The sequence below is a fragment of the Ovis canadensis genome, chromosome 11 (assembly GCF_042477335.2).
Source record: "Ovis canadensis isolate MfBH-ARS-UI-01 breed Bighorn chromosome 11, ARS-UI_OviCan_v2, whole genome shotgun sequence".
In the NCBI taxonomy this organism is placed as follows: domain Eukaryota; kingdom Metazoa; phylum Chordata; class Mammalia; order Artiodactyla; family Bovidae; genus Ovis; species Ovis canadensis.
In genome coordinates, this window is record NC_091255.1 from 31854218 (window position 1) to 31881637 (window position 27420).

The 27420-nt window shown below is 44.4% G+C and overlaps 4 protein-coding genes and 2 non-coding genes across 12 annotated transcripts in view; 2 read left to right on the forward strand and 4 right to left on the reverse strand.

Annotated features, from left to right (window-relative positions):
- Window positions 1-1128, reverse strand: part of SMG6 (SMG6 nonsense mediated mRNA decay factor) — a 200378-nt gene extending 199250 nt beyond the window's left edge. Inside the window, exon 1 of one of the 2 annotated variants that reach the window (XM_069603023.1) lies at window positions 830-1128. In XM_069603023.1, coding sequence (XP_069459124.1) covers window positions 830-917 — 88 coding nt within the window. In that variant the 5' untranslated portion in view covers window positions 918-1128. Of the gene's footprint in view, window positions 1-569; window positions 681-829 lie in introns of those variants that run through there. The other variant, XM_069603024.1, reaches the window with a different exon arrangement.
- On the forward strand, window positions 638-20971 carry SRR (serine racemase). Of its 3 annotated transcripts, none has more exons than XM_069603083.1 (8): window positions 638-1169; window positions 10927-11098; window positions 12743-12869; window positions 13055-13158; window positions 14184-14303; window positions 14431-14505; window positions 14988-15197; window positions 15529-20971. In XM_069603083.1, the coding sequence occupies exons 1-8, from the start codon at window positions 1156-1158 to the stop codon at window positions 15727-15729; spliced, it is 1023 nt and encodes a 340-aa protein (XP_069459184.1). In that variant the 5' UTR covers window positions 638-1155; the 3' UTR covers window positions 15730-20971. The 3 variants fall into 3 exon arrangements, with proteins under 3 accessions (XP_069459184.1, XP_069459185.1, XP_069459186.1); XM_069603084.1 differs by having other exon boundaries at window positions 1146-1213; XM_069603085.1 differs by having other exon boundaries at window positions 1158-1248; window positions 15529-15858.
- Window positions 14537-26233, reverse strand: TSR1 (TSR1 ribosome maturation factor). 2 transcript variants are annotated; one of them, XM_069603052.1, is made up of 15 exons: window positions 24735-26233; window positions 24444-24547; window positions 24079-24129; window positions 23659-23793; window positions 22864-23288; window positions 21981-22140; window positions 21445-21602; window positions 20992-21188; window positions 20101-20263; window positions 19630-19740; window positions 18326-18458; window positions 17098-17214; window positions 16577-16717; window positions 16396-16470; window positions 14537-16271 (listed from the first exon to the last, which is right to left on the reverse strand). In XM_069603052.1, the coding sequence occupies exons 4-15, from the start codon at window positions 23768-23770 to the stop codon at window positions 16093-16095; spliced, it is 1971 nt and encodes a 656-aa protein (XP_069459153.1). In that variant the 5' UTR covers window positions 23771-23793; window positions 24079-24129; window positions 24444-24547; window positions 24735-26233; the 3' UTR covers window positions 14537-16092. The 2 variants fall into 2 exon arrangements, with proteins under 2 accessions (XP_069459153.1, XP_069459154.1); XM_069603053.1 differs by having other exon boundaries at window positions 23910-24129; window positions 24735-24887.
- On the reverse strand, window positions 18106-18198 carry LOC138415571 (small nucleolar RNA SNORD91 family). The gene has a single exon (XR_011247322.1). It is a non-coding gene; the product is annotated as a small nucleolar RNA SNORD91 family (small nucleolar RNA).
- LOC138415572 (small nucleolar RNA SNORD91 family) lies at window positions 19397-19490 on the reverse strand. The gene has a single exon (XR_011247323.1). It is a non-coding gene; the product is annotated as a small nucleolar RNA SNORD91 family (small nucleolar RNA).
- The window catches only part of SGSM2 (small G protein signaling modulator 2), a 37752-nt gene continuing 36213 nt past the window's right edge, over window positions 25882-27420 (forward strand). For all 3 annotated transcript variants that reach the window (XM_069603037.1, XM_069603038.1, XM_069603039.1), the window contains exon 1: window positions 25882-26231. In XM_069603037.1, coding sequence (XP_069459138.1) covers window positions 26175-26231 — 57 coding nt within the window. In that variant the 5' untranslated portion in view covers window positions 25882-26174. The remainder of the gene's footprint in view (window positions 26232-27420) is intronic.

The following is a 27420-nucleotide window of genomic DNA, read 5'->3' on the forward strand; positions in this document are numbered from 1 at the left end:
CACTTTCCAGATAGGAGAGAGAAAACAACCCGAATAATCCAATTCAGATGGCCAAAGAAAATCAATTTCACAAACTTCGGCTGTAAGCCTGCAGAAACAGAACTACCATTCCTAAACGAACTCCCCTGACTAACCAAGGAGAGGTGAGACACTAGAATCTTCCCCGATGTTTTCCCAGTGTGGCTGGAGGCTTTAACTTGCAAGTTGGACATTCTCTCTGATTAAAAAAAAAAAAAATGCTCCCACACATGCCAAAGCCAAACCAGAGTACAATCAGCTTTCTGAGGTCCTGGATCCCTCCGGTGGCGCAGCCTTCAGAAGCCTGCCTTGCGGGAAAAAGTTCAGCAAGGAAATCCCAAGCTGTTGAACCTTTTCTTCTACAAGTCTCCAGCCCCTTCTCTCCCAGGGGAAATAAGAAGAGGCAGGCCTGCGGCTGACTCCTCGGGGAACCATACACTCCGGGGGCCCTCCTCCCCCAGACCCCGGCGCCCAACTCCTTGTCGCTTCCCCCGACAGCTGGGAACCCACGGGCTGGTGTGAGAGGGCCGGGGCAATGGGGAACAAGTCACCTTCGCCGTGAGAAACGGGGCAGAAACAGGAACCCGGTCTGGGCTCTCCGGGAGGGGCCGGAGGCGGCGGAGCCCGACCCTACACCGGCTCTCAGGCTGGTAAGGGAGGGGAGGGCCCGCCCAGCCCTCGGCCCCCGCCCCCAGCGTTGGGGGAAGGGGCGGGGGCTCCGGAGCACCGCGGACCGAGCGGGGAGGAGGCAGAGGAGGAGAGGGAGGCGGGGCGGGCAGGCCCAGCCCAGCAGCTGGGCGGCGCGACTCACCTCTGCTCCCGGCCTGTGGGGCCAGAGTGGCCAGTATCCCTCGCAGCTCCGACGCGGAGATCCGGACACGCTCCAACCCCTCCGCCATCTTCGCGGCTGCTGCTACAGCTGCAGCTACTCCGCCAGCGCCGCGCGCGCAGCCAGGAAACCACGACGGCCGGGCGGCGCGCGCGCGCGCTCACCCACCTCCCACCCTTTTCCCCTCCCCGTCCCGCTCTCCTCCCCAAACGACGGTGGCCGCACAGGGAGGAAAGGCGCCGAACGCACGCTCGGTCGCTCCGGAGGGACAGCTGGGCGGGGCCGGCGGGCGCCGCGCGTGCGCAGAGATGTGGTCAGAAAGGTGAGTTGAGGCTGGAGTTGGAGGCGCGGTGCCCGGGATGTGAGGTGAGGTTAGGCCCGGCCGAGTCAGGCCGAGCGAGGTGAGCGTTCGCGGAGGTGACTGCTTTTGCTGTCGTGGTGGCCGTCGAGGACACCGGTGCCGGCATGGGGCTCGGAGTCTGCCGGGGCCTTCTCCATTCGTCTTAGGCCAGGGTCTCTTCGCCACAGGCCCGGACTGGCCCATCGGGCTTTTACTTTGGGACCTTAAAGATCTTGGAGGGTAGTTCCTATTGTGCCCCCCACCCTTTTTTTTAAAGGTGATGGAACTGAATGTCAGGACCATAGCAAATTGCCCAGGATGACACAATGGATAATGGCCAGAGACTCAAAAGTCTTTTCCTTTATGGCAGTTTATATCCCAAACTTCCTTTTTCTTTTTTTTAAATACAGTATAGATGGCTCTTGCTGAGGGAAGGGTTGTGTGGAAATAAGTCAGGAGGGGTGATGAGGCGACTTGGGAATTTGCTGTATCACTGTGAAGTTTTGGAAAAATTACTTGACTTTCCTGGATCTCAGGTTGATTTCTTTTTGTTTTTGTTCTTTTTTCATCTTTGAAATGTAACTGGTATTTTACTGTTTGTTCCTGAGCCTGTGTTCAGAACTGGTGAAACTCCCTCTTGCAAGGCTGCCTTCCTCCACCTCTTGCTCCTTCCCAGTAGCACACAGCCTATTGGACCTCTGCACCATCAAAGAATAGTTACTAGTTACTCCTTAGACTGAGTGGGCACAAAAGGTGGGAACAATCTGACAACTTACTCAGTTGCTATTAGGTGGCAGACGCTTCCCCTCCAGAAGGCTAAACAGATGGAAGAAGTCAGTAGATGGGAAAAGAAGAATGATTGGAGTGGACAGAGCAAATGGCATGGCAGGCTTTAAAAACATGAAAGGAATAGGAAAAAATATTTAATTCGATATCACAGTGAAATTGGAATGTTGGAACAGTTTTGTTTTGTTTTTTTTTTAAGATGAAAAGTGTGAACAAAGCTTCCCTAGGATAAAGATGATCGCCAAATTAATGCAACCGTTTCAGTGAACTGCAGATGAGATACGCCAAAAGTTAAAACCAGCTCAAAAAAATTTACCAGAATTCAGAGGGGAAATGTAATAGAAAGGTGGCTAAGTGGTAAAGAATCCGCCTGCCAGTGCAGGAGATTAGGGTTCAATCCCTGTTCGGGAAGATCCCCTGGAGTAGGAAATGGCAACCCACTCCAGTATTCTTGCCTGGAAAATTCCATGGACAGGGAGCCTGGTGAGTTACACCCCAGGGGTCACAAAGAATCGAACACGACCAAATTCCATGGACAGGGAGCCTGGTGAGTTACACCCCAGGGGTCACAAAGAGTCGAACACGACCAAACACACACACATTGAGAGATGAAGGAGACATGGAGAATGGATCCAGAAAACTAAGAATCAAATATGACTTCAGAAGGTAATATTCAGAAGAAAATTTACTAATTTGATGGAAAATTTGAATTTAAAAGTTAATTTCAACTCTCAGATTTAAAGGGTTAATGAAATACCAGGTAAAAATAAATGAAAAAACAACCATATTTAGACCTGTATCACAATGAAAGCTGAGTTTAAAGAATTAAAATATGTGCTAACATATTTAAGATGTATTTTTTTAAACCAATTGCAGAGCAAGATACAGAGTATGGTTCTGAGAGCAGCAAAACCATTTATTGCAAATATAAGTTTCTATATATATCAAAAAGGATGTGGAAAAATACATACCAGACTTTTTAAAATGGTTACCTTGGGAATTCCCTGGCAGTCCAGTGTTTAGGATTCCTTGCTCTCACTGCTGAGAGCCCATGTTCAGTCCCTTGTCAGGGAACTAAGATCTCACAAGCTGTGTGGTGTGGCCAAATAAATTAATAAGTAATAAGCTACATATTCAATAAAGTTAGAAAATAAAAATAGAAGGAAGAAATAAAGATAAAATCATAAATTAAGGAAAAAGAATAAGACCTGGTAAATCAAAGCACTCATTCTTCAGAAATAAAGTAGGCATTATATAATAGACACATTTCTGGCAAAAATTTTTAAAAATCTAAAAGACATCCTATCAAATGCTTCATAGGAAGTGCAAACTTAACTCATCAGATTTCTGATTTTTCTCCTAAAATGTTCCTTTACCAGCCTTATATCTCAGTAAATTATACCACTATCTAAATCGAAACCCAGAAGTTACCTTCCTCTCCCTCAGTAACCCCATTCAATCCAGTATCAAGGTACGTTTTTTCTATCTCTGTAGTAGACATGTATGGAGTTTATAACTTCAATATTTTCCCTTTTTTTCCCTTAAAAACTACCCCTTACTCTCACTGATAGTACTGTGTCTTTTCCTTTTTCTACTTAGTTTTTTCCTTTCTTTTCTCTTTTGCTGCTTCCCTTTGCTCCTATTTTTCCCTCAGGTGTATTTCAGGCAATCATACTGTTTGGTTCACATCATCAACAAGGCCTTTCTCTTTTTTCTTTTTTCCCTACATTCCAGTTCCCACTCATGTTCCTTCCCTCTTCAGAAGCCACTCTAATGTGTTTGATGTATGTCCTTTGAAAATACATGTATCTTTGAATAATATATAATATTGTTTTGTGTATCTATTTTAAATATACATATTTGATATTGTATTCTAGAAATCATTGTTTCTTTTTCATGTTTTTGTAAATACTTCTAACTATTGCATGGTATTCTCTTAAATGACCTCATACTCTTGGCCACTGGTCCTAGCCCAATATGAGCCAACCAGAGTCCCTACCCAGAACTTTTTAAACCAAAACTAAGAAAACGAAGATCATGGCATCTGGTCCCATCACTTCAAGGGAAATAGATGGGGAAGCAGTGGAAACAGTGTCAGACTTTATTTTGGGGGGCTCCAAAATCACTGCAGATGGTGACTGCAGCCATGAAATTAAAAGATGCTTACTCCTTGGAAGGAAAGTTATGACCAACTTAGACAGCATATTGAAATCAGAGACATTACTTTGCCAATAAAGGTCCATCTAGTCAAGGCTATGGTTTTTCCAGTGGTCATGTATGGATGTGAGAGTTGGACTGTGAAGAAAGCTGAGCGCCGAAGAATGGATGCTTTTGAACTGTGGTGTTGGAGAAGACTCCTGAGAGTCCCTTGGACTGGAAGGAAATCCAACCAGTCCATTCTAATGGAAGGAATGATGCTAAACTGAAACTCCAGTACTTTGCCCACCTCATGGCCCTGATGCTGATGCTGGGCGGGGTTGGGAGCAGGAAGAGAGGGGGCCGACAGAGGATGAGATGGCTGGATGGCATCACTGACTCGATGGACATGAGTTTGAGTGAACTCCGGGAGTTGGTGATGGACAGGGAGGCCTGGCGTGCTGCGATTCATGGGGTCACAAAGAGTCGGACACGACTGAGCAACTGAACTGACTGAACTGAAGAAAAAAAGAAAACCCCCTCCCAGTGTGGAAGCCATAAAATGCAAAACACAGGAGCTGTCAGCAGCTCTGTGTCCTGCCGTGTGGAACCAGCTGGTCTGCAGTGAAAAGTGAAGCCGACATGCAGAAAGCAGTGGAGGTGAGAAACAGTAAGTCCTGGAAAACCTCCAAGTCCCTGGTTCCACTTGTTGCTAATGTTCCATATTCCTGCCCTTTCCATGGTTCAACTTTTCTGGATTCCATGAGCCAATAAATTCTCATCGCCTCCATCAGGTTCAAATTGGGGTTCTATCACTTGTAACCAAGAAGTCTAACTGATTATAATCTCCAAAATGTGTGTGTGTGTGTTTAATTGTAAAATGCATGTAACATGAAATATACCATCACGACCATTTTTAAGTGTGCAGTTCAGTAGTGTTAAGTACATTCACATTGTTGTACAACCAATCTCCAGAACTCTTTTCATCTTGCAAAACTGAAACTATACCCATTGAACAGCTTCCCATCCCCCTGTCCTCCCCACAGCCTCTTAAACCACCATTCTGTTTTCTCTCTATGAATCTGACTACTGTAGGTACCTCACATATGTGTAACCATATGGTATTTGTCTTTTTCTGATTGACATTTCAGTTAGCGTATCCCCAAGTATCATCCATATTATAGCACAAGTCAGAATCTCCTTTTTTAATGCTGAATAATATTTCATTGTGTGTATATACCACATCCATTCATCTGTTGATGAATACTTGGGATGCTTCCACCTTTTGGCCATTGCAAATAATACTGCTATGCACATAGATGTACAGATATGTCTTTGAGACCCTCATTGACTTCTCTTGGGTATGTACCCAGAAATAGAATTGCTGAGTCATATGGTAATTCTAATTATGGGAGGAACTACTATAATATTTTCCACAGCAGCTGCACCATTTTACATTTCTACCAACAGTGCACAAGGACTCCAGTTTTTCTATATCCTGTCAACACCTGTTATTTTCCCATTTGGGTTTTGTATTTTTTAATAGTAGCTATCCTCGTAGGCATAAGGTAGTATCTCATTGTGGTTTTGGTTTGCATTTCTCTAATGATTAATGATGTTGAACATCTTTTCATGTGTTTGTTGGCCATTTGTATATCTTTTTTGGAGAAATGTCTATTCAAGTCCTTTGCCCATTTTTCAGTTGTTTTTTCCAAAATGTATCTTGAATGATTATTTTTCTCTGCCTCCACTTTCACCATCAAAGCACCTGTTGTGTTTCATGTGGACAACTGTAATATTTCATAACTGGATTCCCTGATTCCAACTCTTATCTCCTTTTCATTCATAACAGTGTAATGTAGCAAGTGACTTTTTGTAAATATGAATTCTTACATGTCACCTGCTCAAAATTCTCCAGTGACATTTTTTTGTCAGAGAATAGTGGATTTACAGTGTTGTGTTTCTGTGGTACAGCAAAGTGAATCCGTTATACATAAAATATATCCACTCCTACATTCTTTTCCCAGATAGGTCATTATAGAGTATTGAATAGAGTTCTCTGTGCTATATGAAGTAGGTCCTTATTAGTTACCTAGTTTATATATAGTAGTATGTATATGTCCATCCCAGCCTCCCAATTTATCCCTCCTCCCTACTTTCCTCCCTGGTAATCATAAGTCCAATGACATTTTATTACTCTTAAAAAAAATTCCATGAGTCATGGTCCCTTATGATCTAGACTCTGCCAACTTCACTTTCCTTATCTCTTATCACATTTCCCATTGATCACATTTTCAAATACATTGATCCTTTAGTTCTTGGAAAATGCCAAGCTCTTTCCCTCCTTAAAGCCTTCACATATTATTATTCCCTCTACCTGAAACACTTTCCCCACTACTCTGCCCATTCATCTTATAGGTCATAATTTAATTTACTTCTCAAAAAAAAAGCTAATTATTCACAGAAAAATTAAAATTCACTTCTACATAGGGGGTCTTCATTGACCTTCACTGATCTAAAATAAAGCCTTTCAATATACTATCCTATCCTAATACACCTCCTTAACACTCAGTTATTGGCAATACATGTTTAATTGGATTATTTATTAAGACACCTGACCAATACATTGTAATCTTTATGAGAAGAGGAACAAGTCTACTTTTATAATACTGTATCCGCAGATCAAACAGTATCTGACACATAGAAGATGCTCAACATTTGTTGAATGAATATGACAGATATGAAAAACTTAGAAATATTAATATGTACAACTTTATACTAATAAATTTTAAATGAAGTGGTTTTACCAAAAAAAATTACTGAAATTAATTCAAGAAGCAATGGCAAATCCATATAAACCAGTAACTGAAGTCACTGAAAAGTTACCAGAGGTATGTTTATAAGGTAAAGGCAAATTCTTTGCAGATGGCATGATTGTTTAAACTGTAAAACTATTAGCTATAACAAGATAATCTGGTAAAGTATTGAATTACATGATAAAAATTGTTAGTTTTCATATACATCATCAGTAAGCAGTTTAAAAATCTAAAAAGTGTCTTCTCTCAAAAGCAACAAAAGTATGTTGCATTTAGGCATAAATTTAATCAGGTCTATACAAGGAGCAAATAAAGTATGATAACTTTACTAAGAAACCTAAAACAAAAGGACTTTACTAAATTAAAAGACATCCATTGTTAATGGATGTGGAGGTTCAACATTTTCAAATGTTAGTTATGACCCCAATTCATTTGTACATTGTACAAAGAAATTTCTGGCAACCTTGGTAAAGGATTTCTAAAGTTCTTTTGGAAGAACTGATATATGAGAAAAGCCAATAAATTTTAGAAAGGGAAGAACATAGTAATATTATTAAAGGAATTGGCAGTCTAATCAATGGAACAAAATCCAGAAAAGCCACAAGCATTAATAGAATTTTAATTTTTTATAAATGTATTATATTTCACAGGAAAATTATTCAGTATAGTGTGTTAAAGATTTACAAAAGAAAAAGTGGCCAATATACAGAAAAAATGTTTGTCACTTGCCGGGGTCCAGCCCCTGCAAGATCCAGGGAAACCGGAAGGAGAAACGGCATCAGTGATTGATTTAGAGAGAGATAAGGAAAGAATGTTGAAGATAAGAAAATAGAGGCGAGAAAGAGGCTGATATTCCTTTGTTTACATAGAAAGCCAATAAAACTCCAAGACAAGGAGTTTGCCCTGTTCACGGAGGCCACAGGTGCCCTCCCCGTCTCCCAAGGGAGTGAAGACCCAGAACATCTTCCTGTTCAGGTCTTAGAAACCCCGGGCAGGTAAGTGAACACAGGGAGCCTCTATGCTCCAAGGGATCAGCCTGAAAAAGAGTGAGAGGGAGAGAGAGAGAATAATTGACATGGGGAGACCAAGTTGCTTCGGTGAGGGAGGCCCAATAGCTTTATTTTTAAAAGGTACTTTTATGCTTTGCCTTATACATAGAGGGAAATGAAAGATGCAAGGTCGTACAGAGTCAGCCCAAACATTCCAGCAGTTTTGCCCTTATTGAAACCAGGATTTTTTCTGCAAACCTTTCCCACAAATGATGTTGTATACATTATCTTCTCGCCTTGGAGGCCTGTGAACATTTTATGACCCTCTTTTGATAAAGGCTGCTCAACCAGAAAACTTATTTTCCCTCAAAGTTTTTTCTTTATATTTCTAATCTATGTCAGCCTCAGAAAATGCCAAACAGAGTTACGTTTCTCACAGAGCAAAGGTGCAGTGAGTTGCAAGAAAGAACCAATTAGCTCAAAAGTCTGATGTGGTTAATTTCAAGGCTATGCTTGTTTTTCTTACATTCTAACTGTTAACTAATGCATTCCCAGGTGCACAGTGGATAAGAGATATGGGAACTTAGGAACAAGCATTGGCCCAATAATGAAATCCTACACCAGCACTACTCTAATAACTTTTAACTCTTTGAAAGGCTCTATGCTTTCCATGCCTCTCACAGTTGGGAGGCTGTAAATAATCATGCGTAGCTGCCAGAGTCTGGATATACCTGCCAAGCAAGCTAGAATGCTAACAGAGGGGGTTTGATTTGAAACATTCCTCTCATGTCCAGGAGACTTATTAGCTAGAGCCCTAAGTTGATTTTCTCCAGAGAAAGGTGGTCGGGGATAGCCCCCTGTAGGTCAGGAAAGTTGGTGAAAGACACAAAATAGTAAGACAGATTCTGGTCTTCGGGTAGATGGTCGAGAAGGCCCAGGGAGACCCTTGAGTCCTGAAGCCTTGCTTAACAGTTCTCTTCCACATGACCTTTGCCGTGGGTGGGATCTCCCATGCTGGCTCCCGGCAGTCACTAGTAATTAAATCTAAACTACTAGACATATTTCAGTAAATTGACAGATAAAAATGATAAGGGTAAAGGAAAATAGTCATCCCTCAGAAAGTGATGATGGGATATAAATTGACATAATCTATAACTCTTCTGATCAGTTTGGCAGTAGGTGTCAAATGCCTTAGAAGTATGTATGCCTTTTAGTGAAAAATGTCACCGGTGGAATCTACTCAAACCATGTATAGAGATAAAGATATTGCAACAAGTCTGTTCATTACATCATTATTATAGCAAAAAAAAAAAAAAAAAGGAAAATTTAAATGTTCAACAGGGTTATGTCAAACTGGTATTTTTGTAAAAAGAACTAGTGATTTAAAAAGTCACATAAGGGCTGATGTCTCACTGGTAAATAATCCATCTGCCAATGCAGGAGACGTGAGTTTGATCCCCAGTGAGGGAAGATCCCACATGCCCTGCAGCAACAGTGCCCGTGTGCCACACCTACTGAAACCTGTGTGCCCTAGAGCCTGGGCTCCGAAACAAGAGAAGCCACGGCAGTGGGAAGCCTGGATACCTCAACTAGAGAGTAGCCTCTGCTCCCTGCAATTAGAGAAGTCTGCGCAGCAACAAAGCACAGCCGAAACATAAAAATTTTTAAATCTTTCTTAAAAAGTCAATTAAAATATCAATTGATAAGCTAAGGTTCATATTCCTAATACTGTCTGAAAAAAAGCAAGTTACCAAACCTGTCAAAAAAGTTTTGTCTGCATATATATATATGGGCCTGGACAGAGAGACACCAGAACTTTAGTAGCAATTGTCTTTGGAAAGGAAGCAAATTAAATTGTCTTTCTATTGAATATGCATTGCCTTTGTTAAGGAAATAATCACAATAAAAACAGTGAAAAGTGGAAGCTTAATGCAGTTACTGGAAATTATAATTAGGAAAACTTTGAAGAAAGTGAGCCAAATGGAAAAAGGGTAGATGAAATACTATCTTTGGTTTAACTGTTACATGCATATTGAAAAAACAGAAGGAAACACAGAAAGTGAATTTATTAAGATGGTAGGATTGTAGGCGATTTTTCCCCTTGGTAAATTGTGAAATATTTTTAAAAATAAAAATCTGTAGCAGATTTTGAAGCCAGTTTATTTAAGCTTCACAACAATGATGAAAAAGTAGAGACCAGTGGCAGTAGCAACAGATGGATGTGTATAGGTGAGGACTGAGCTTTAAGCCTTCCAGAATCTCCAGGAATCAACTTTATTTCCTATAAAGTTTCAACAGAAGAAACTTAGACACCAAAAAACTCAGCTTTGAGAGATGTTCCCTTATGCAGAAATTCTGCTGCTGCTGCTAAAGTCACTTCAGTTGTGTCCGACTCTGTGCGACCCCATAGACGGCAGCCCACCAGGCTCCACCATCCCTGGGATTCTCCAGGCAAGAACACTGGAGTGGGTTGCCATTTCCTTCTCCAGTGCATGAAAGTAAAAAGTGAAAGTGAAGTCGCTCAGTCGCAACCCCATGGACTGCAGCCTACCAGGCTCCTCCATCCATGGGATTTTCCAAGCAAGAGTACTGGAGTGGGGTGCCATTACCTTCTCCGGCAGAAATTCTAGAACCCCAGTAATGAAGATGGCTCCCACATTAACACCACAGGCTGAGTCTATTTTCCAGTGTTAGCATTTTCTTTCTTTGTTGTTTTTGAGTGCTAGTTTTCTGAGTTTAAGATTCACAGCAAAACTGCTAAGGTACAGAAATTTGCCATATGCCCCTTGCCCACACATATATAGCCTCCCTCATTATTGACATCCCCCACCAGAGTGGTGTATTTGTTACAGTTGAACCTGCATTGATAGACCATTACCACCAAAGTCCATAGTTTACATTACAGTTCACTCTTGGGGATGTACATTCCATGGGTCTGTGCGTTTTCAAAATCTTTTCATTAAATATAGTGTCTAGGCTTGCTTTGACCCCCTTCTTATTCTTGGGTTACAGAACCATGTGTGATCAGTACTGCATCTCCTTTGCTGATGTTGAAAAAGCTCATGTCAACATTCGAGATTCTATTCACCTCACACCAGTGCTAACAAGTTCCATTTTGAATCAAATAACAGAACGCAATCTTTTCTTCAAATGTGAACTCTTCCAGAAAACTGGATCTTTTAAGGTAACAATCCGTTTTGATAGTGTACCATGTTTCTTTTCAAACCACTTTCACATACAAATGTATATGATCCTCCTGACCACCCAGTGAGGTAGGTAGAATTAATGTCTTTTTATAGCTAAAGAAAGGGTTGTCAAAATTTTCCTTTGGTAAGTCCTGGTTACTTACCATCATAGTGTTCCGGGGAGCCACTTTTACATTATCTCAAAATTCCTTATAATTAAGGTGATCACATACAGCTTACTGTCCAAATTAGGACATGTTTGGGGATGAAAAGGGGAACTTCTAATGATAGAACAGAGAGCACAGTTGTCAACTTGGACATCTGTGTTGTTGTGTCCAATGCCTTGCGACATGACTTTGCAACACGACTTTGCAACACGACGTGTGATCACGCTGTATATACCCAAGTTTACGCATTTACTTGCTATGTGTTTATACATTATGAATAAAAAAGGTCTAAACCTGGCTCAGCCCTCATATAACAAAAGTTTTTTCTTTTTCTGTAATATGTGTCAGGGCCTCTCCTTTGCATAAAAATAGGTTTCTGTGTTTCTTCATTATCAGAATTTTCTGACCATTAGTTGAACTTCATTCATTAAAAGGAACTTCAAGATTCATTCAAGTAAAAACCTGAAAGCTACATTTTGGACTGTGTCAAGAAGTATCAGTACCTGTTAAGTGGTAGCTTTAGGATATCATGTATTTACCTTTTTTTGGCACCCATTAACTGAGAACTTTTAAACAATAGAGAAACTTCTCTATTTCCTTTTGCCCTTTGCTTCTGTCACGGTTTGTTCTTCATTTGTCACACATCAAGCACATATTTTCACTACCTATACCAGGTATATGTACTGGAGGCCTTGCCCTACACCCATACTTTCAGGGGAAGACAAAAGTAGGTTGATGACAAGTGTCTCACAGAGATACAGAGAATTCGCTAGCCATCCAGTGGTTAGGACCCTGTGCTTTCCCTGCCACAGGCCCAGGTTGGATCCCTGGCTGAGGAACTAAGATCCTGCAAGCCATGCAGCACAGTCCAAATAAAAAGATACACAAACAAGGAACAAGGAAGCCAATGGAGTACCTAATTTTGCCTGGGAGAGCAAGAAGTTTGAGCCAGGTGATGTTTGATCCAAGTTTTATAGGATGATACTTTCAGCCAGATCAGGGAGTGAGGGAAAGAGCTACAGGTAGAGGCATCAGCATGTCAAGAAGTAGAGGTGTGAGCTAACCTGGTAGGAAACTAGCAGCAACTTAAGATGGCTAGGACACTGATGTGTTAGAAAGTAACATATGAAGTATGTTAGAAAGGCTGCAGCTTTTAAGAATTTGTACTTTTCTCACAAAGATATGCAATCAGTGAAAAAGGTAACATTTGTTTTTAAAGGGTAATTTTCATAATCTAGCGAACTATTAGATGAGAATGATCCTTGAGGCAGGATCAGCTGAGATTCAGAAACTCCCGGTTGAGAAATTAAGCCTCACCAAGGTAGTGGCCAAGATGAACATGAGATATTTAGGAGGTACAACCAATACAATTTACTGGGTATGCAGTGTTGGGAGAGAAAAATCTAAAGCTGGTTGGGTTTTTTTGAAAAGAAACATTTAAAACAAATGGATTAATTCACCATCCCTCTTTTCCAGATTCGTGGTGCCCTTAATGCAATCAGAGGGTTGATTTCTGCCCATCCGAAAGAGAAGCCCAGAGCTGTTGTTACTTGTAGCAGTGGAAACCATGGCCAGGCTCTCTCCTTTGCTGCCAGATTGGAAGGTGCTTTACTAATTTCCAGGGTCCTGAGTAGGGTCATCAGAGGAGTGGAAAAGTATCCTTAACTTTCAGTGAGATTGGTGATAGCCATGGAAATAAATTTCCCAGCCCGATTACAAGCGAACAGAACAGAGATTTCTATCCTAAATTCTGATTTGTACTAACTAAACGTTGTTTCTCCCTCCCAGGGATTCCTGCTCATGTCATAGTGTCGGAAACAGCTCCCAACTGTAAAAAACTGGCAATACAAGCCTATGGAGCCTCTATAGTATACGGTGAACAGAGCGAAGAGGTAAGGAAGAATGTTCAGCACCACCTTAGCAGCGGTCAGTCATGTGAGACCTCTCTACCTCACTGGGTGCAGCTTCCAGTCTTTTTTAATGTTGGCACACCCCTCACTCAGATGATCTAGTTATGGTCTCCTAGTTTAAAACTTCTAACTCTAGTCCTGACCTTTACTCTTAGCCCAGACTTGCATATTCCCAATTGGGTGTCTTAATAGTTATCTCAAACTGCCTAAAACTAAACTCATTTTAATACTGTTCCACCTTCCATCTCCCGCATATCAGTAAATGGCAACTTGTCGGCCCAAAATTCTCCAATGATTTTCCACCTCATATATAGTGGAAACCAAAGTGTTTTTTTTAAACAAACTTAAGAAATCATACTGTATTTTCTCAATATTTGGCTGAGGTGGGTCTCAGTTGTGGCATTCAGGATGTTTGATCTTCGTTGTGGCATGTGGGATCTTTAGTTGCAGTATGCAAACTTTTAGTTGCAACATGTGGGATCTAGTTCCCTGACCAGGGATGGAAACTTGGTCCCCTGCACTGGGAGCATGGAGTCTTAGCCACTGGACCACCAGGGAAGTCCCAGAAACAAAAGTTCTTGCAATCACCTGTGGCCCAGATGAACTGGCCCATTACTTTTCTGATCTCATCTTCCACTGTTACTGTCCCCCAAACACTCCACACCAACCACACTAACTTAGCAGTTTCTCAAAGCCAAGCACTCCTGTTCTGTGGTCTTTGTACTTGCTGTTCCTTTCTCTCTGGAATATTCTGTGGAGACACACAGGACTTGTTCATTTTCCTCCAAACCATGCAGACATAGCATGTATTTACTTATATCCCACCCTATCCCACTATATTAGAATGTAACTCCACTGAGTGCAGGCGCTATTTTGTTCAGTCACATCCTCGGTGCCAGAACCAAGTCTGAGAAAAGCAGCCAATGAAGTGTTAAATGACTGAATCTAACTTGTTGGGGACTCTATTAAATACAGATAAAGTAAGCTAAAGTAATGTCCTCTTTCAGGCCAGAGAAAATATTACAAAAAGAATTGCGGAAGAAACAGAAGGCATTATGATACATTCCAACCAGGATCCTGCAGTGATAGCTGGGCAAGGGACAATTGCCATGGAAGTGCTAAACCAGGTACCGGCTTAGTCGTTTAGCTGCCAGTAATGCTGATGTTTGGCCACAGAACCAATCCTTTCATAGGTACATATAAAACTGGTTATTAACACGCCTATTCTAATACTTTATATTCTCTTCACTGCAGGTTCCCTTGGTAGACGCACTGGTGGTACCTGTAGGAGGAGGAGGAATGCTTGCTGGAATAGCCATTACAGTGAAGGTGAGAAAACAGCTTCTGGAGGACTCCCCACTTGAGGCACAGAAGTTTATTTTGTATTACAGTACATTGTGAATACTTGCTCAACATTCCCTCCAAACTGCCGTTCCTTCTTATCATCCCCTGGCACTTGAGGTGGAAGGCTCTGCTTTGCATCACTGCCCTCTTCTTAATGAAAACTTTACAGCACAAAAGCCATTTCAATGAGTGGCACCCTCACAGTCCTTTGAATTCCATCTCACCAACTTACTATCCAGATCAGGAGCTACTCCTTTCCCAAGTCACCAGCAGAACCAGCTGTGATCTAGGCAACTGAAGGCCAGAGTAGAAAACAATTTAAAGTGCTTAAACGCCTTATTTCTATTACATAGATTAAAAGAAAGGCTCTTGGGCAGAAATGTGTTAACTGTACCATCTGTTTTACTGCAAGCATGCCGGCAAAATGCTGTGTCTAGTTGTAAGGTATCTAATACTCCTCTTCCTAGGCTCTGAGACCTAGTGTGAAGGTATATGCTGCTGAACCCTTGAATGCAGATGACTGCTACCAGTCCAAACTCAAAGGGGAACTGACCCCCAACCCCTATCCTCCGGAAACCATAGCAGATGGTATCAAATCCAGCATTGGCTTAAACACCTGGCCTATTATAAGAGACCTCGTGGATGATGTCTTCACTGTCACCGAGGATGAAATTAAGGTGAGGCTCCAAGAGGAAAGAAAACAACAAAAGAGCGGAGCAACTTATTAGGCAAAAACCTTCCTGTTGTAAATGGCAACTAACCCACAAGGGAACTTGACTAGGTGATTTCATAACATGTGAGAGGGTGCTCTAGACGAGTGTCAAGACAGTAAAGCAAGTCAGAATGAAAAAAGCCCTGCCCTTCACTGGCAAACACAAACGTATCACAAACAGGAATACTCAGACTGGGCATACACCCCCATTTGGCCTTTAAGCATAGAGGCCAACCAACTAGGCTCTTTCCCCCTTTTCCTGTGTCACTAACTCTTACTCCCTTCTATACCGACAGTATGCAACCCAGCTGGTGTGGGAGAGGATGAAATTGCTTATTGAACCTACAGCTGGTGTTGGAGTGGCCGCTGTGCTGTCTCAGCATTTTCAAACAGTTCCCGCAGAAGTAAAGAACATCTGTATTGTGCTCAGTGGTGGAAATGTAGACTTAACCTCCCTAACTTGGGTGAAGAAGCAGGATGAAAAGGCAGCTCCTTAGCAATCTGTTTCTGTTTAATAGGTGCAAAAGGAAGAAAAGGGACTCAAGTGTCTAGACACTTGGAAATTTTGTCTCCTGGTCATTGTCAAGTTCCTATCTTCCCCTCTAAAACAGCCTTCAAAACCCTAATGGAGAATGTGTATTTCAGTAAGATTTAATGGTTTTTTTTGGACTAAGTTGAACTAGAAAAACATTCATACTTAACTGAGACACCTTCTCAGGGCCAAGAAAAGTCTTCTGCACAAAGGAGCAGGAGCCCTTAAGTAGGCTTAAGTAGAAAGCACAAACTGGGCAATCACAACCTATAGGCTCCCATCCTAGAGTGCTCACTAGTAGCAGTGAGACAGAATCCCACTGAATCCATTACTCCATGTCCACTTCAGGCACTGTCGAAGAAATCTCACTTTTCACCCAGGGGACTGGTTCTGGTACATATGGATCATAAGTCCACTTGGGGAAAACTCTCTTATAAAGATTCATCAGTACTGTGTCCTGAGATTTTAGCTTCCCATCAAAACTGCACTTCATGTGACCGTGAGTACCTAGAATGAAAACAGAATGAATTGGTCATATTAACAGAAAACTTTAAAGCAGTGGTCTCTTAACCCAGTGGCCGTCTAACAGCACTGGGGAAGTCTACACAAGCTCCCAATCGCACTCTCTTACCTAGAGGCTCCTTGATGTGGCCCCTGCGGCCCCACTTTGTTCTCAGTTCCACAGGTTTAAACCACAGTACATCCTCTTAGACAAAGAAACACACAGAAGGCCAGGGTGAAACACCTATCCATAATGCATAAACCCAACCTTCATCCCACAAAGGCAACTGGATCCCCTCTGTCACACCTACCTCTGTTGAAAAACATGTAACGCACCACTGCCGTCTTGGTAAAAATTTTGAAAGGATGACCACTCAGAACAACTCTCTTGATGACCATCCTGTCTGGATCCACTGACAAGAGATGGCCTGTGGCAATGAGGCTGTGCATTCCTGAGGGGCGAAGGCAGAGCAGCAGGAGGCTTTTGGTCAAAGCCGTCACTTATTGTCCAGTCTAGTTAAAGGCCTATGAGAGATCTTGGGAAACCCAGTGGGGATGTACTATGTGGCCCTCCTGAGTTCATGGCCGAGATCACTGATATTCCTGCTGAGCCTGTCCTCAGAACCCACCCTAAATAGAGCACCTTGAGCGGCCTCCACAGATTAGCTAAGGTTTGCAAGCAAGATAAAACCCCATCTGTCATCCTGAAATTGGGATAATTTTAAAAAAATCATTACTTTTTCGTTACCATCTGACTCCCAAATTTAAATACAGAGAGCAGTTAATCTTATTAAGGACCTGCAGGCTATTCACCTCTGTGAACTCAACTTACCATTGCTGTTCTGTTTGAAAAGCAGCACAGATGCAGGAGGAAAAGTGATTGGGGCATATACTGTCACCACCAGGGCTGTGTCTGCAGTCAGGAACCTCTGAAATTTATGTTTATCCGCTGTCATTAAAAGAATAAAAACCAGAACATATTTTGAGAAACAATAGGTAATCCAGAGGCCTGTGAAAAAGCTGTATCACTGGAACTCTTAAACTAAGGCAACTAATGTTTCTTTATCCTATTAGTTCTCCAAACATTTTCTGGCCTCTGTACAACTGAAAAATACAACCTTATCCTAGCAGAGTGATTTTTCAAGTAGGAGGCAGAGTTTTGGAGCTTGAACTGTATTTTGGGGTTTGTCAAAGTTCTCCAGGTGATCCCGATACATAGCACCCTACCTCATTTAAGAATCGGTGCTTTACAGAAAAACACTAATTCAGCAGCTCTTAAGTCTTCAGCAAGGACTGGCAAACATTTTCTATAATCAGATTAAGTATTTTAGGCTTTGTGGCCATCAAGTATCTCTTCTAATTACTCAGTTCTCACTAAAGCACAAAAACAGCTATAGATAATACATTTTTTAAAATTAATACTGAAAGTTATAGGGAAATAAAAGGGCAGTATCAATCCCTCATTTAGACAGAATGGTTGGTGAGCAAAGAAATTATCCAGAGCATCCATTAATACTGCCTTTTCTCACCTTCCTCTGGCCACCGCTGGGGGCTGAGAGTGTGGGTAACGTTCAGAAGCCCTGACATACTGCAAATATCTTCCCACTCTAAAGACTGTAAGAGGACAATCACTTTTTGTCATAGGAGTATCCCTAGTCATCACTGTCCAAACTCTCATCTAATCTCAAGATCTCAGAAGCCATATACCTCTGCTTTATCCAACTGTGGGCCACCCCCTAGACTTCACCCACTGGGACATCAGATGCCAAGAGTTCCACGACACATCATTTCTTGAAAGCTGCCAACCCCTATTCAACACTGAGTCTGCAGCAAATGCTCATGGCACAGGAGCCTCAGCACCACACAGTTTGCATCACAGGGATGCTTCAGACAGGTTCAGACATTTTGAATGGAAACATCACTGGCTCCTAAACCAAAGTCTGAAATGCTGTATCTGCACACCCCATCCCCGCCATCCCACACTCCCACCCCCTGCCGCAAAATCACAGTCCCCTAACAGACAGTAAGATGAACAAAAACCCAGAAACTGCCCTGCTTACCTGCAGTGTGCTGAGAGAATAAAGGTGAGGCTCGGAAGCGCCTGAATCCACAGTGGAAGATCAGCTCCTCTTTAGCTTTCATGGGTTCAGTGTTGCCAGGGTGCCGGCTCACCACCATATTAAGTACTGACATCTGGGACCAAGTAGAGAAACAGAACTTCCTATCAGGAGTAGAACACCCTAAAGTAAAAGAAGACAAACCAAACCAGCAGACTGGGTTCACCCTAAGAGCTGACAATACTAATTTATGTTGTTTAGTCACTAAGTTGTGTCCAACTCTTTGTGACTCCATGGACTGTAGCCTGCCAGGCTCCTCTGTCCATGGGATTTTCCAGGCAGGAATCCTGGAGTGGGTTGCCATTTCCTTCTCCAGGGGATCTTCCAGACCCAGGGACTGAACCCACATCTCCTGCACTGCAGACAGATTCTTTACTGCTGAGCCACCTGGGAAGCCCTATACCAATCTATGGTGTAGTATAAATGATGAAACACAAATCCATCTTTTACCTTCACTAATATCTTGCATTCAAATTGAAAATAAGCTGACTTTCAGAACTTTCATGTCCCTGCTTATACTAGTTGACCTTCCCATGTGTAACATGCAAGGGTTTAACATCTACCACAAAATGCCTACAAGTCACTAACCACACACCGCCAAACCACACTCATTCAAGACACTTCTTGCTTCAACCGTTACTCACATTGACCAAAAGCCAGAGCTTTCTTACACCCCAACATACATGACTGCTGGCCACCAAGAGAAAAAAGATCTGTACCTTGGCGTGAAAGTGAAAGTTGCTCAGTCGTGTCCGACTCCTTGCGACCCCATGGACTATACAGTCCCCATGGACTATACAGTCCAGGGAATTCTCCAGGCCAGAATACTGGAGTGGGTAGCCTTTCCCTTCTCCAGGGGATCGTCCCAACCCAGGGACTGAACCCAGGTCTCCTACATTGCAGGTGGATTCTTTACCAGCTGAGCCACAAGGGAAGCCCATACCTTGGCAGAAACCCTCTTTATTTTTATGGATGCCAATCCCTGACTAAAGTCTGATCTGACAAACATACTTAGGTCAGAGAAGTCTCAGAACCATACAGAGATGACATCACTGAGGTTCATCAGACAGGTTCAGACATGTAGGTAAAACCATCATTGACTTCTCTGTTATCCTCTCCTCACTCATCATAAAGGCAGACTTTCACATCCCCAGAAGCAAAACATCAGCCACGTAAAACATTAGGCTGTCAGATAAAACTGGTTGGAAAGTGCCGTAACTCCCATTTCCCACAAGACACTAACTCACCTTCTGTTCATGAGGTAGTAACGAAAATACAATCAAGGGTGTGCCTCGCTTGAAGTGCTCAACCACTGAGACAGGGACTTCGGAAACATGAAGTGTGACATACCAGCCAACCTGCCAGGAGAAAGCAGAATACGGTCATGCAGTTATACTCTTACGGTCTCATTAATGATGAAGCATTTCTCCAACTATGTTAACAGTCTCCCAAACATTGATAAAGCCAGTGCTCACCCTCCAAGACTGCCTTGCACAGATGCCTCAACTACCCAGATTAAGCTTTCCCAGTTAACATCTCTGACACCTCTTTGTTCCCAGTATCACTCTGATCAGTACCTCAGTAGCTTCTCTAAATCAGCTGTATGCAGCATAAAACTCATTAAGGTACTCATGCCAAGAGAATGAGTGGGGAGGGGGGGACAGACACGACCTCAGCAAATAAGCAAATTATAGGGATGGACAAAGGAAAGCAGATACTTCAGCTCCTTCAACTTCTTTTTCTTCAATCTCTTTAAAGATGCGTCTCCGGGTATTAATAAAGTTCTGAAACTGAAAGATCCGAGCATAATCTCGAGGAAGGTTTTCCTTAGGATCCCATGGAGATGTCCGGAAGCTCTTAAGGCCTCTGTATTTCTGAAATCTAGAATACAGAGGATATTTTAAAGAAATTCACAGTGACATTTATATGGTGCTACTTAACTGGTTCACTCAACTCACTTAAAATGCCTAAGGCTTAAAATGAAAAAAAAGAAAAAACTTTTTAACTTTTAAAAATTAAATAAATAAAATGGCTAAGGCTTTAGCTTAAAGGAACTACCTTTCAAAATAATCTAATGGCCTAAATCAGGACCACCCCCTAAAAGAGCCAGTAACAAGTATTTCAGTACCAAACCCCAGCTTCTTAAAAGTATTAACAGTGGCTCCCTGCTGCATATCCGGGAGTGGCTTTCACCTGACTAGCAAGGTCCTTGATAAAAGCCTTACCCCTCTAACAACCAGCATCAACTCTGGTTTTAGTGATACTCACCTTTAGAGCGGATAAGATCACCTTCACCCCTAACTCTTTTGTTCTTGCTGTTCTACCCAAACTTCCCCAAACGTTATATACTTTAATCAAGTCTTAGCTCCAAAGGAAGTATATGCTAATTAATCACGTGTATTTCTGTAACATTATTAGTCTGTACTACACAGTGTAGAATGTGAATATATACAACTGTTTCCTATGTCTGTGTTACCTTCCTGTATAAGGTTAGCCGTTGGGAGGTAGAACAATGTGTTTTTTCTTCTTTTATATCGCACTGACATAGTTCTGAGCCATGTAAGTTTTAAATAAAAATGTATTGATTGATTTTGGACTTGTTGACTCACCGAATTCTAGCAGCCACGTCACGGGGGGTATCTACTTCATCTGGGAACATCTCTTCCAGTCTTTGTTGTTTATATTTCTCCAGCATTTTCTCCTCAGCCTCTTCATCCACTTTCTCATCATACAGATCATCACGTACAGACTCTCCTATAGTCATAGTTTCACATTCCTCCTCTTCTTCCTCTTCACTACCCTCATCCTGTAGAATGAAGGATCACAGTTTCTGAGGAAACTCACATCTTTACACAAGAGGCCACTATGCTGAAATTTACTAGATACACAGTCCAAACCAATATTAACTCTAACAGAGAATGAGTTATAAAACAGAGACTCAGTCTGGCAACTACAAAGCTATTCTTAACAAACAGACCACACATACCCCTTAGGGTCAAGAAAGCACCTTGCCTTGAATTGGGAGCTATACACAGAGGGTGCCCAAGGGCCCATTTCCTTACCTGAGACTCCTCTTCCATAAAATCTTCATGTTCTATATCATCGTATTCATCTCCTTCCCCACCACTTTCACCATCCTCATCCAGAATCCATTCAGCTTGATAACTGGATGTTCCTTTGGGAACCTTCTTCACTACCTTGGAACTTTCCTTCACTAAGTCTGTAAAAGCCCACATGAGTGAAGTTACACACCTCCTCCTCTCCTCTATGACACAGGATACATTGCTACCAATACCAGGAACTCTGGCAGGCACTTGCAAATTTATTTCAGCTGCCTCAGAACCAGCAATACTAACACGGTCAAACAAGTCTTACAATGAACGGAAGTTATTTACCCGTTCATTAGAAAACAGTAAGTAATTCTTAGAGCAAAGCTGTGTCCAGTGTTTCCTCAGTGCAAACTATAGCCTTTGGAGGTAAGAGAAGACAGACTTCCAGTACTTCCTCATCTAGGCTACCTTTTAAGGTCCTCACTGTGAGTAGTTACACAAAACCCACAATTCTAGGCTAGATGAATTTCAAGTTTGCCAATACCAACCATGTGCCTCGCTCAGCTCCTCCTCTGTGGGCCAGGTCTGTTCCCCCTCCATTGGATCTGGGATAACCTCTGTTTGCAAAGATTCTTGTCTATCAGGGTCTGCCTTCATTAGAACCTTCAGGTCTTCCTCCATATCAGCTACAGCATCTGCAGCACAAATCTGAAAACCCAAACAGTTGACAGTCAATTAAGTGTGAGCCAAAAATCTACTAAATCTAACAAATTAGAACGATCTAGAAGAGCACAGTCCTCAAATAGAATAGAAAGCCAAAACTTGTCAGGATTTTTCAAATGGTTCTATTTCCTAGCATTCTAAATCTATAAGTCTGCTTAGCTCTTGAAGCTTTTCATAATCTGATCCCATGCCTACCTGTTTGTTACTCTCAGCCACTGTTATCCTCAGAGTTCAAGAAACCCTTTGATCTATCACTTTGCCTAGGCTCACGTTGTCTCTATTTGCTGGGATATTCTTCCATCTGTTTTCAACTTATAAAACACATTCATCCTTCTCAATACCTAGCACAAGTCAATCTCTTCTGTGAATCTTGCCAGTCTTTTCAACTTCCACTGCAAGCATGTAGCTCAACCATACTTTCTCAATCTTTATTTCACAGGTGTTTGCCATTTTTCTGACCTAATTGTCTAAGGAGAGAGACTACATCTGTGTCTATCTATAGACTCAGAGCCGATTGCTATGCAAAGCATCTACAAAGCACTGAATAAATATTTGATACATCAACTTATTTCTAGTTGACTATTGCCTTATTTGACACTTACCTCCAGGGACTAGGATATTTGTCCAAGTGTGTACCACTTTCTCTGACGTTAATTAGTTCTCATCCATGAACGTACAAAACATAGTTTTTAAGAACACCAATCTTACCTCCATTGCTGTGCCTGAGTCCTTTGAGGATCTGATCACTCTTGGATTTAAAGGGAAAGGGTCCACAGGGGCATCTATCTGCTTCATCTGGAAATCACCATGTCCAACGATATGCAGCACGCTGTTTACATTCAGAGCCTGCCCACGAACGTAGCCTGAGATCTTCAAGGTGCCCACCAAGTCACTCTCTTCACTAGGCACAAAGTCAGCAGCATGAGCAAATAGATGGGCACGCCGATCTCGAAAGGCAAGATGCCGCTGTTTTTGGTTAGCCAACTGCCTGAGCAGCATCCCTGCCTCCTGCTGAGTATCTAACAGGAGGAGTTTGTCCTCAGGAAAGCGCTTCTCCACTGCTTTACTTAGCTTTTTTCTGGCATCTATTTGTTTCTTCGGCGGGAGGCTAGAAATCCCTTGGACAGCTAACGCTGTGAGCAAAAAAGAAAAGGTTTCATGACGTTGCTTCACTATATGAAACTCCCCCTCTGCAGTTCACAAACAAGCTAATGGTTTAGTTGTGAGCCCAGATATCACTGAGCAACCCAACACTCAGTTACACTAAAGAAATTCACAATAAAACCAAACTTCATAATCTTCTCCTTTCTCTGGGCAACTGGCAGTCCAGAAATAGGCACATTGATATATGACTTGTAAATAATGGACCAAGTTAAGGCCACACATACTCGTATAACCCCCCAAAAATATCAAGCGTTAGACATAGTATCTGGCAAATTAGAGGTGAACAATAAATGCTAATTCACTTCCTTTCTTGGCCTGCAATACTTCCAACTCACTTACTATAGGTGGGAAGGCCCTGAGCAAACAGGCAAGAAAGGCAGTAATCCCCGGTGCTATCCCAGCCTTCTAGTGGATCAAGGAGGAACAGGATGGTATCAGCCACTTTAGCCATGTCTAACACAGTATGCAGATCCCCTGGAATAGAAGACAGTCAGTAGGAAAAGGTGGTTGACATCAGGACATTTTACTTACAAAGTATTACCATTAATGCTCAAAACATAATGATAGGAAATATTGTTGCATACTCTAACCTGGCCTTGCCGATGTGAAAAACCACCGATGTTTCAAGCGGGGGCATAACAGCATAAAGCTATGGGTGCTTCCCCATTCATTCAAGTGTACAGTTCCAGTGTCCCTATCCTGAAGGAGCCGAAATGCCTCTGGCAGGGAAATCCTGTTGTGCAGGGGCACCACCAGTACCTGATGAGGAGGGCCATCCTTGCTGCCAAGCTGTCTCTTTTCTGCCAAAACCTGAGGAAAGAAAGCATCAGAGAACACCTCAATGTTTCAATACTTTTTTCCAGTACTGCATTTCCAACAATACAGAGGCCCATCCTCAGCCTCCAAACCAGTGTCTCTCTTGTTAAAAGGTGTCAGGTATGCCAAGGAGGTGGGCAGGAGGTAGGCACAAAGCAAAGAAAGCTATAGCCTGCACACCTGACACGTGCTCTAGACTTATCCTCCATCTCTGAGCCCTTCCCAGGGTCACAATTTCTAGTTCGAGGCATTACCCGCCTATAAAAGTTGTGAAGCCACACCAGTCCCCTAACCCCCAGTCCTCTCACCGCCTCCTTCTTCTGCTTTCGGAGCTGGCTGGCGCGATGCCTCTGGTCCACCCTGCTGAGATCTTTTCTCACCTTCTTGCTTAGGGTTTTAGGTGCTAGACGGCCTGGAAGGATATCAGACCTTTCTGATCTTGCGCAAAGCACTGGCAGGTCAAGAAAGGGGACCCCTGTCTGCCCTCCTTAGACCCTTTGCGCGAGGTCCAGGCCGGAAGCAGGAACTCATTCTGGGCACGAAGAAAAGCAGTTAATATCGATTAAACAGCTCTTCTTCCTCCAACCCTACCTTCTTACCTTTGCCATCTCGCTGCGCGGATCCTCGACCCCGATGCCGCCCGCCTTTATGCGCTTTATTCTGCTGCTTAAGCGGGCCAGAGCGATGGGCCGCCATGCTGCCGTTCACGTGTACCAAGTCGCCACTACTTCCGGGCTGAATAGATCGCTTCCGGTCCCCGCCTCGGGGGCGTGTCCTCCCCTAGCGGGGCGGGGCTCCTCGCGATCTCTCGCGAGGTTTATTTACACACACCTCTAGGAGAAACCTCCGCGTAAACTTTTCCCAAGCTGGTGGTCTGCTTTGGGGGACTTGAAAACACCGGATGCGGGCTCGAGGCTTGGGCTTTCAGTTTCGGAGGGCCGATATGCTTCCTTGAGTTTTGATATTTTTTACGCTATCATGTTGCATCACTTAGGAAGATTCTCCATTTGTGCGATAGAGGGCTAAGCCCCTCCTCTCAGCTAGCTTTGTGCACGCAGCTCCTCGGTTGGGAGCATCAGGTGTTCTTTGTCTTTTTGGGCCACCGTTTGTCGCCCTCAGTTCCCAGGTGGGGCTGCTTAAGCCTACCAAGCAAATCGTGCGGAAGGCGCTTGTCTCACCTCCAGTTTCCGTGCCAGTTCCTCCTGGTCCCAGTTACCCCAACCCGCGCCCCCACGTCCCATGTAGCTGCGAGAAAAGCCAGACGGGTCGTGACCGTGACTCTGGCGCTCTCAGACCCAACCGCGCCTCTGCAGACGGGGGCGGCTGCTCTCCCACTCCTCCACCAACAAGCTTTGCAACGGAGGGCGCCCAGCCGGCAGGGGGATTTAAAGAAACGATGGTGCGCCACAGCCTTCCTCCCAGCCGGGGGACCAACATGGGCTTCCCAGTAATCAGACTCGAGGCGCGGAGGTCCCAGTCCCTCCCGTCGGGAAATCGAGCGTGTAGGAATCACGGAACATCCAGCTGGATGGGGCCAGCTTTCGCAAGAGCGACTTGCCCCTCTTAGCCGCCTGGGGGTGGGGGGGTCCAGGGGCGCGCCCCGCCTTCCCAGCCCAGCGCTGTGCAGGGCGGGCGACTGGCGCTCACAATGCGGGTTCGCGCCCTCGGGGCTGGAGCCGGCACGTTGCCATGACAGCGGCCCATGGGGCGCGCGCCCGGGCACGCCGCCCCCAGGCACGCGCAGTCTCCCCCCCGCTCGACCCCCCCCCGTGGCGGAGCGCACCCCCCCCCACCCCGCCCCCGGCAGTGGGAAGGGGCCGGGCCAGGCTCCTGACGTCTGTGCGGGGCTCGGAAGATGGCTGCGGAGCACAGCACCGGGCAGTGGCTGCGGCGGCGGCGGCGGCGGCGGGCGGGGAGCGCGGCGGGCGGGGGCTCTGCCTGGCGCGTGGGGCGCTGAGCCGAGAGGCGCGGAGGCGGCGAGGGCGCGTGGGGGGGATCGGGGGCCGCTGGGCACCTCCCCCCGGGTCAGCCGCCGCAAGATGGGCAGCGCGGAGGACGCGGTCAAAGAGAAACTGCTGTGGAACGTGAAAAAGGAGGTAAAGTCGGGGCACGGACCTCTGGGGGCTCGCGTCCCTGTCCTCACGGCCCACGGGACAGAAGGATCTGCGCCCATCCCAGGGCGCGGGCGCTCACGGGCCTCGGACGGGCCTGGACTGGCTGCGGTTCCCGCCCGACTCCCGGATCAGGGGGCAGCACCCCTCGGCCCCAGGGGCTAGGCCGGCGCTTCAGGGTTTGTTTGCTCCGCGATCCCGCAGCTCCCCACCCTGTGACAGCAGCAGCTCTGGGAGACCGAGGGGGAGGGGTGGCGGCGATTTCTGGAGAACCGAGCTGCCCATTCATTGCCCTCGCCGCCTGGAGAGGGGGCGGGGCCCGCGCTAAACCGGTGACTTGGGGGCTTAGCTCCGGTTTGCCCTCCACTCCATTCGGTTATCTTTCTGGGAACTGAGTCTCGGCGGCATGAGGGTTCGCCGCACACCACATCTTCTCACTCCACGCCCACCTCCATACCCAGAGGCCAGGGGGGCTTTTTGAGAATGGTTTTTAAGACTCAGATTTTTTTTTTTTCCTCTTTTGAGGAGCCCCCCCGCCCATGTCACAAAGAGAAGTCCTTCCCTGTACGTACTAATGTCCTCTACTTTGTCCCTGCCCTAAAACCCATTTCCATTCATGGGCGGGGGGTGGGGGGGGGGGAAGGGGAGGTGCCGGTGTGAATGACTCACCCGCATAGGCAAGCTGGAGCGCTCCAAACCCACAGAGTGGATTAGAATGGATGCAGCCTCTGAATGGAGCCCTGGACTCTTCTCATCTACCTCTGTCGGCCAGATGTGTCAGCTCCATGAGGGCAGGAAACCTGTTTTATCCAGAACTCTATATCCATGCCTGACACACAGTAGGCACTCAGTGTTGTTGTTCAGTTGCTCAGTTGTGTCAGACTCTTTGCGACCCCATGGACTGCAGCGCTCTAGGCGTCCCTGGCCTTCACTATCTCCCGGAGTTTGCACAAACTCACGTCCATTGAGTCGATGATGCCAACCAAAAACCAACTCATCCTCTGTCGCCCCTTCTCCTGCCCTCAATCTTTCCCAGCATCAGAGTCTTTTCCAATGCACTGGCTCTCCGCATCAGGTGACCAAAGTATTGAAGCTTCAGCTTCATCAGCAGTCCTTCCAATGAATATTCAGGATTGATTTCCTTTAGGATTGACTGGTTTGATCTCAGTGATCA